Source organism: Zeus faber (genome assembly GCF_960531495.2).
Source record: "Zeus faber genome assembly, chromosome: 19".
Lineage (NCBI taxonomy): Eukaryota > Metazoa > Chordata > Actinopteri > Zeiformes > Zeidae > Zeus > Zeus faber.
The window spans coordinates 18,676,448-18,685,583 of NC_137206.1; the positions used below are offsets into that span (position 1 = coordinate 18,676,448).

The 9,136-nt window shown below is 45.0% G+C and overlaps 1 protein-coding gene across 2 annotated transcripts; it reads right to left on the bottom strand.

Moving 5' to 3' along the window:
• Positions 1-79: 79 nt before the first annotated feature.
• Positions 80-8,608, bottom strand: kpna1 (karyopherin alpha 1 (importin alpha 5)). 2 transcript variants are annotated; one of them, XM_080020599.1, is made up of 14 exons: positions 8,416-8,608; positions 7,853-7,986; positions 7,476-7,589; positions 7,179-7,278; positions 6,419-6,513; positions 6,124-6,255; positions 5,829-5,917; positions 5,633-5,732; positions 4,720-4,883; positions 3,446-3,524; positions 2,911-3,036; positions 2,701-2,828; positions 2,415-2,590; positions 80-1,982 (listed from the first exon to the last, which is right to left on the bottom strand). In XM_080020599.1, exons 2-14 carry the CDS (start codon positions 7,976-7,978, stop codon positions 1,795-1,797), a joined length of 1,617 nt encoding a protein of 538 aa, XP_079876725.1. In that variant the 5' UTR covers positions 7,979-7,986; positions 8,416-8,608; the 3' UTR covers positions 80-1,794. The 2 variants fall into 2 exon arrangements, with proteins under 2 accessions (XP_079876725.1, XP_079876726.1); XM_080020600.1 differs by having other exon boundaries at positions 8,567-8,603.
• Positions 8,609-9,136: the final 528 nt, after the last annotated feature.

Sequence of the window (9,136 nt, forward strand, 5' to 3'; positions counted from 1 at the left end):
TTCAACCGTTTGCAACACCAGGATGACAACCAACGTGATTTACAACAAATCTAATTCAAACAGTAGTTAATGAAACAGCTTTTATGCAAATGGCATAATAGAGAACAGTTACACAAACTCAATACAATGGCAGTAATGAACATGTAGAACTGGTCATCTTTTGCAGGTTTTGAAAAAATAAAGGAGTTAACAATCATTCCGCTTTGTTCCGTAATGTAATCACCAGTAGATTCAAGTTTATTCTGGAGTTTTGTTTTATCATTCTTCACCCAACTGGATATGGGGGGAAAAGTATTATGGCACCATCAACATGATAGATTCTACCCTGAAGCTTTTGAAATAGAATATTGTTTTTTTTTCCAACATTTCAAAACATACAAACAGGTTTTTGTGAGTCAATAATTAAGCTTGATCAAACTAGTGAATTTACCCCAAATGTACGATTGGCAAGTCACTGTTTTAGATTTATCAAAGCCAAACCACAATTTTGAGGCAATTGTGATTGGACTTTGTCAGGGTTAAATCTCAGAGCTTTGATCGACGGAACAAACTTCAGACTGCAACTACTCTGTTAGCGGTTTCAATCCTCAATATTCTCAATCCAGTTTTGAGAAAAGGGAAACGGTGAGGTGCATCGCAATCCTGGGTCATACCAGAAGGGGACTGGGAACATCGACCGTGCTTCTTCGCGCCTCGCTTCCTGAGGAGGGAAAGGACGTGTCGACATCATCGAGCGATCAAAGAACGAACGTAAAGACATCTCTATGAGCAGGCGTCAGTCCCAAACTAAAGTGCTGAAAATGAAATGGAATTATGGTTAAGATTAAAATGCAACTTCCCGGTGGTCTGCTGTGCGACAGGCTCCGCGGTTAAATAAGTCTCTTTGTCTTGTCCAAGTCTGTTCATTTGTATCAGTGCGAGGGAAGACTCCAAATTCCACGGGATTATGCACGTCCTAGCAGAGGCAGGAGACAGCCCAAAAGGGGGGAGAGGGGGCTGTAGTCTGTTTAAATGGACAACGCTGCCCCTGGATGAAGGAATGCATAATATGGGATCCAAGAGGACGCACGAGCAGCCTCGTTATTCACTTTAACAAGCTCGAAACAGTCAATTCCTAATTTGTCTGTCCGTAGCCAACAAATGGCCGACGCAAGGAGGAAGGGGGAGTCACCTCCGTTTTTAGAGTCCTATAAGTGCCTTCAGTGGAAGTCAGTTCAGTCCTGGAGGGGGGGGCGGCGGCGGGGAGGGAGGGGGGCAGGCCACATTGTGTGGACCGCAGGTGAATCAGTCCAGTGACCACAGGAGCTTGTGTGGTCACTGTCTCACGGTCAAGTCCAGTGTTTAGATGAGATAATTCAAATTCTTCTCACGTCCATGTTTGACTGTCTTAGAAAGAGTCATTAATGCAGTTCAATCAGACAAGCAGCGCGGCCGTTATCGAGAGAGAAAGAGAGAGAGAGAGACGGGATCATCTGGACATGTGGACACTGGGGGATGGGGGAGAAAAAAACCCAAAATAAAAAATAAAAAAAAACAGGGCATGTTCAGGTGGGTGTCTTCCTGGAGGGGGACGCTGGCTTGACAAGACCGCAGAACTCGACCCACATTGCACGCACCCACACACACACACACACACACACGTGTGCCCCTGTAGTATTACACTTGATTATCATGATAAAGATTAGAACAATCTCTCTAAGAATGGTAGTGAGTGCGACAGAAAGAGGAGGAGCAGGGCTGGCTGGGGTGAGGATGAAGGTGGAGCACAGAGGAGGAGGGGGAAGGGGGTATGCATTATAGCTGGAAGCCCTCCATCGGGGCCTCGCACTGCTGGAAGAGGAACTGCTGCTGCTGCAGGTCGACGGCCGGGGCCAGGGCCGGGTCCTCGTCGTCGGGGCTGAAGTAGCGCTCGTTTAGGTCGAAGGCCTTCTGGTAGATCTCCTGGTTCTCGTGGCCCTGCAGGAACTCCAGCTTGTCCATGCCTGGAGCGGAGTGTAAAAAAAAAAAAAATACCTCAGCGAGCATCAAAACAGAGGTTGCGGGAAACCAGTTTTAACTATTAAATGTAGCGGTTCCCAAACTTTTTGATGGCAAGCCCCTCCCGGAAGACTAGGCTCTCGCTGAGGATCTCCCCTGTATGTCTATCACAAACAACCGTGTGGTTTAACATTTAAATGAAACTCACCAACAGTGGCATCACCATCATAAGTGGAGTTTTTAAAAAAATCTATATTAATACATGTAAAACTACATATAAAATAATGATTTTGCTGCGGACCCCCTGCAATTCATCAAAGGATTACTAGGGGGCGACGAAACAAGGTTTGATGAAGAGGCATTGAGACGAAAGAAAGAATTCTCGTCCGATACAATTAATCAACATTGTATGAATTAGTATGCGTGCATGTACTGACCGTACGCCTCCTCGATCAGTGCACAGTAGGGGTTGAGGCCTCCGCCCCTCTTGGCCTCTAACTCTCCCAGGCGCAGGATGTTTTCGAGGCCGTTCAGAGCCACCTGCACGATCTTCGAGTCCTTCAGTGTCAGCAGGTCACAGAGTGGTCTGATGCAGCCGAGCTCCACCAGGTGCCTGCAGGATAATACAAGTAACACACACGTGCATAAGTACACCGACTGGCAAAATTACTGAAAATTACCGCGCGTAGGTTTCAGGGTATCGCATAATGCACAAATCTGCACCTGATCTGCTCGGCGGAGCCTCCCGAAGTGGCGTTGGTGATGGCCCAGGCCGCCTCCTTCCGCGTGCGAAACTCCGCCACTTGCAGGATGGTGATGAGGGGGGGCAGCAGTCCTGCATCCATCACCATCTGCGCGGAGAGAGTCCCGACCGACTTGAGCACGGGAAAGCCATCTTCACATCCACGACACAACACGTTGAACCGTTCGTACCTGTATCTGTGCCCGGTTCCCTGCCGTGATGTTGGAGATGGTCCAGCAGGCTTCCTTCTTGATGGACTCCTTGGGGTTGCTGAGGAGGTGGAGCAGAGACTGCAGGGCGGAGCAGTTCAGGATCACCTGGACAGCAGAACCAGGCACACCGGGGGTAAGTCAAATTCAATTAATCAATGACATGTAGTCACTGCAGTCTTATTGAACATACATAAACAAATGAATGACTGAGATAACATGACAGATGCTCATTCCACCTCTAAATGTTTAGGGACCCTTTAGCAAGGCACTTTGACCATCAAGCTGCTTAGTGATCAATGGCGGTGGTATTACTGGTACACCCTGTGTGTTTGAATGAATGACTCTTTCTTGAATAAACGTGAAGGTTTTCTTAAGAAACATTTTAGCTATGCAACATATTGGAGGGAAACTGCCAACATATACTTTTTCAGCCCTGCCCAAGTCTATTATTAAGTTCATTAACTAAGTAAGGCTTTATTTATTAAGCACTTTTTAAAACACACTGTTACATTACCTGTGTCTGTAGATCGTCTCCTGTAACGATGTTTCCCACAGCTCGTAGCGCAGGGGAGACCACCTTATAGTCAGAGTGCCTAGAACACACAAAAAAATAAAAAATAAACGGTTAACTCAAGTTGAACATCTAAAAAAAGATTAGAAGCATGTTACGAAACCTTCTATTACTCTACTGTAATGCAGCCTATACAACTACACCGATCAATCACAACATTAAATCCACTGACAGTTGAAGTGAATAACATTGCTCATCTCGTTCCAATGGCACCTGTCAAGGGGTGGGATATATAAGCCAGCAAGTGAACAGTCAGTTCTTGAAGTTGATGTGTTGGAAGCAGGAAAAATGGGCAAGCGTAAGGATCTGAGCAACTTTGACAAGGGCCAAATTGTGATGGCTTGACGACTGGGTCAGAGCATCTCCAAAACAGCAGGTCTAGTGGGGTGTTCCCAGTATGCAGTGGTTAGTACCTACCAAAAGTGGTCCAAGAAAGGACAACCGGTGAACCGGCGACAGGGTCATGGGCGCTCATGGCTCATTGATGCGCGTGGGTTGATGCGTGTGGGGAGTGATGTCTAGCCTGTCTACTGTAGCATAATTTGGTGAAAAAGTTAATACTGCTGTGATAGAAAGGTGTCAGAAGACACAGTGCATCACAGCTTGCTGTGCATGGGGCTGTCCACCGCTGAAAGCTCCTACAAAGGACACATGAGCGTCAGAACTGGATCATGGAACAATGGAAGAAGGTGGCCTGGTCTAATTAATCATGTTTTCTTCTACATCATGTGGATGGTCGGGGTTAGGGTTGATCCGATCGAACATCTGTGGGATGTGCTGGAACAACAACCCGATCCATGGGGGCCCCACCTCGCAACTTCACGGACTTAAAGGATCTGCTGCTAACGTCTTGGTGCCAGATACCACAGGACACCTTCAGAGGTCTTGTGGAGTCCATGCCTCCACGGGTCAGAGCTGTTTTGGTGGCACAAGGGGGAACTACATACTGTAATATAAGTGGTTATTAGTGGTGGTTGTAATGTTTAATATGGCTGATCGGTGTGTGTGTGTATATCTATCTATCTATCTATATCTCCCAGACAATATCTAGTCTCATATCACAATATCAACTGGACCTAGGAACATTAGTCTCAGAAAAAATTAATATGCATGTCTACAAAACATCTCCAGTGAACGTATCTGAACATGGATTTAGAACTTCCTTAAGTGAGTCAAACAATGGAGGTGGGCGAGTGTGTCAGAGAGTGTGGCCTCACAGCAGTAACTCCACCAGCCGGCGGCAGACTCCCGAGTCAATGACGGCCTGGATTTTGTCGTTGGGGCCGTCGGACAGGTAGGAGAGTGCCCAGCATGCATCAGCCAGGATGTCCGTGTCATTCACGAACAGAAGCCAAGAGAGGACGCTCAGACACGGCGACACCTGGAGAGAGATTAGATCAGGGTAGATATAGTGGGGATAAGATAAGAGATAAGATAAACCTTTATTAGTCCCACATCGGGGAAATTAACATTGTTTCAGCAGCAAAAAGGGGACAGCAGAAAAAATAGAGAATATAAAGTTAAGCACTATAAACAATATAGAATATATAGAAAAAAACACCATAAATAGGAACCAGAGTACGAAGCGTATTGCACATATCTTGACACATTGCACATCAGGGATTGCGCTTTTTTTTTTGATAAAAAAACATTTTAAATAATCTTATTCAATAAAGTACGAAGGTAAGTAAAATACATTTGATTCAGGGCAGAAGTAAGTATTAGGTAAAATAGTGGAGGAACTACATGATTCTATGAATCTATGAATAATTTGCTATAGATCAGATAGTAAGGTAAAGGATTAGGTACTGGAATAAATCTAACCAGTACCAGTTTTGAAACAGTTTTTTCCTGAAGACCCGATAAATTAAACTCAAAGACCTTTTAAAGGGCTGCAGACACCTTGTTAATAATGATTTTATATATATATATATATATATATATATATATATATATATATGAGATAGCGAAACATAGACTGCCAATCTTGCTTATAATAAACATGTTATCCTGAGTGAATGTTCATGCGTAAATTTGACCTAAAAATCAACATAACGTGTTGTTCCATTGCAGCTTAAATATACTGAACACAATGTAACGTGTGATTTGTTTAATCACAGGTAAGTTTACCTTGCTGAAGTCTGGAGGGGGGTTCTTTCCTCTGCATAGGTTTGACAGCGCCCACACTGCGTTCCTCATCATCGTCAGACGATTCTGTTTGGCCAGCAGTCTGTGGGTGGTAGATCATGGAGTTCACCATCTTGAACTCTGTGTCTTTAGTACTTCATATTTTAAAATCGGTTCACCCCTGCTTATTGCTACTTACTGCACAAGGGAGGGCAGGATGTTGCACTCCACTACGTAGTCTCTGCATTCTGTGCTGTCTCCTGCGATGTTCCCCAAGGCCCACACAGCCTGAGGAGGACGGCAGTTATCATCAACAATATTTAGGTCATGAAAGTAATTATTAAATAAATAAATACACTTTTTAACACAATAGACTTGCGAGTGATGAAAATGTAGATTGATTCATCTTACTGAAATAAAAGGCGGCTTGGAAGAGTTGGGGAACAAAATCAAATTGAAGCATTTTAAAAGGATTAGAAAGAAATCCACCATACCTGTTCCTGTACATCTTCGAAGTCAGAGCTGAGCATTTCTATGAAAATTGGCACAGCTCCTGCCTGGATCACCACCCGTGTCTGGTTGGATGTACCCGATGCAATATTGGTAAGCACCCATGCTGCCTCAAACTGGAAATAATAACAATATCACAGACATAAGTTGTTGTACATGGTCTGACATTATTTAAAATGTTATATTCTGGTTCCTAACCTATACTGTCCATTATAACATGAGAATTGTAAGTTTATTTAACTGTCTAAAAACGTTCCCAATATCACTCGACAAGTGTACCTGCAACGTGCAATTTTCCCTTCTTTTCAGGAACTCCACAAAACGCTCCACCACCCCAGGAGTGTCGATGACTTCATTGATGGGTGGATTGGGTTCTGTGTAGAAGAACCAGTGTACATCAATCTGAGTATATCAAACGCCAAGTCTCCACTCAGTTTGAGTCGATTGCTGACTGAATCGTCAACGACATTATTGACAATTTAAATTTTTTTTAATGCGCCAGGAATATCGAATATATTTTTTATATCGTTTTCATCGCAAATCAGCGGCAGAACTGCTCTACAGCAGTATTTTAAGTCACTGCACTTTACGTTAGCTGCACATGGGAGTGAACGTTAACAAACCTGGAGGAAAATGATTCATTGATGTCTGCCACCGGGCTGCGACAACATAAGGTGAGGGTGAATTAAAAGTTTAAATTTTAAATTTCGCAAACAAGTCCGATTTTGATATACATGTCCTAATTTTGCCTCCCTGGCGAATTCGAGAGCCCTGACAAGCGCCTTCCCGGGCTTCGCTGCGTCACAAAGAGTGTTTACCATTTTATTTTTTAATAAAAAGGATTTATTAATTGAAAAGAGAGAAAATGTGCTATTCCAGAAATGGAATGTGACAACGACTTTGCAGCATAACCTTACGTTCTATGCCCCCCCGATAAAATCGTCTATCTTGGACGATTCGATTTTTGCACGATCGCCCAAGCCTAGTCTCCACTGTTCAAAACTATGGTGTAAGACACAAGCAACGTGGTCTTCTTTACCTTTAGACAGGAGCTTCCGGAAGCGCTGAGTGCCAATGAGCTGCTGCTCAGGAGAACTGGAGAAGATCATCTGTGTCATGTCCTCCGATATCACCCCACCCTGCAGGACACACCGAAGGTTAGGGAGAGAAGTCAGACACAGACTTTGCTATTAAAATCAGTTGATTAGGAAATGGTAAGAAAAAAGTCCCAAGAATACATAGAAAATAATTAACAATTTTGTCCATACCCAACAATTTATACATAAAATAACTGTAGGTACCTTTTTTTCTGTTGAGTGTTATACATTTTACTGACCGTGAGCGGGTCCATGTTGTTAGCCTGGGACTCCAGATATCCACTATCTGCCATCCCATCATCCTCCACGGCGCCGTCCTCATCCACTGTGGCAACATTCCTCCTCTTGAACAGCTGGAAAAGAAGAAATCATTATTTCCATACATCCACCTTTGGGAATAACATCAAACTCTGTGCAGACGAGGCCAGAGACGGGAATCAAAACAAGGAGGTGACAGCGCTCGCACTACTCATTGCATCACCCAGAGCAAGCGATATACAATAGCAACAACCAACCGCAAAGGAACCAGGCATCCACAGGGAAAGTACAGGAGTAAAACATGGGTGCATGTACAATTAAACGTCAGTTTAGGAAATACACCCACACATATACAGACCTGTTCATCCTTCTTCTGTTTACGCAGTTGTAGTCCCTCTTCTTCCCTCCTCCTCCTCATCTCATCTGTGTTGAGTGACTTGTTCTTGTAGCTCTTGAGCCTGGCATTGTCCTTAGTTTGACTCATCGTGCAGCCTGGAGTTACACATTAGCATTTGGTGTGATTTGGTTAAAGTACTATGTCAACGCGCTGTCCCTGTGATGCACTACTGGAGAGTGTTAGATCACACTTTAAGGTCTATAATTGCAAGTTTTGACAGTACCTATCACAGGGAACAGTCTATTGCTCTTTGGAGACCTATTGAACAGAGGATACTAGCTTGTTAGCCTGTTTACACATCATAAATCACAAGACGCCACATATAACATCGCATTTTGCCATTAATCAAATCGGTTAGTAAACAAAGGAATACTTTACGTAGAATATTCCGCCCGAAAGAGAATAACTGTAATGACTAAACAAGCTGTGAACAGAACGTTTACTAGCAAAATCTGGTTGGCGCAGGGGCTATCATTAGCACGCGAAGGCTAGCAGGCTCACATCGGCTCGCTAACGATAGCTACCTTAGCTCCGAAATACAACGTTGAACACCAGCTCCGGCGAAACCACCTGCGATATCCCGCGAACGTCGCTGCCACGAGACGGTCGACGGGCCACACAACACACCTTGACGGCGGCTACCGACCCCGACGGCCACGGAATAACGGATCTGACCTGAAAGTGGGCTCTCTAATCCCCGCTAGGCCACCGCTTCTACGCCCGCCGGTAATCTACCGCGCATGCGCCAGCCAGCCAAGTCTCCGCTCCCGCCCACTCTGCCGTTAGCGCCGCGTTGCGTAACTGGTGAACGCGAAGGCTGCGTTCTGAAACGCGTTCGTGCTCAGCCGCGTGGTCGAGCGGAGGCGCATTTCTGTGGCGGCTCCACCACGTCGCCTCTGCGAACATCGCCGCTGTTCATTTCAACAGCGCGATCACCAGTATTTTATTTAGTTTTCTTGAACGTGTACCGTGTTTGGCCTCGCGGAAAGACAAAGGTCATAATGCGGCGTTCAAACGCACCTCGGAAATCGGTGGCTTCGAGCGAGCAGGCCCAACTCGTGTCACATTTACGTTTAGTCATTCAGCAGACGCTTCTATCCAGAGCGACCGACACGGGAGAATAACATTCAAGCTACATTGCTACAGAGACATCAGTGTAACAATAAATACTGCTAAGTAGTGCTAAGTAATTGTAGGTTAGGAGAGGAGGTGCTCACTGAAGAGCTGGGTCTTCGGGTGCTTCTT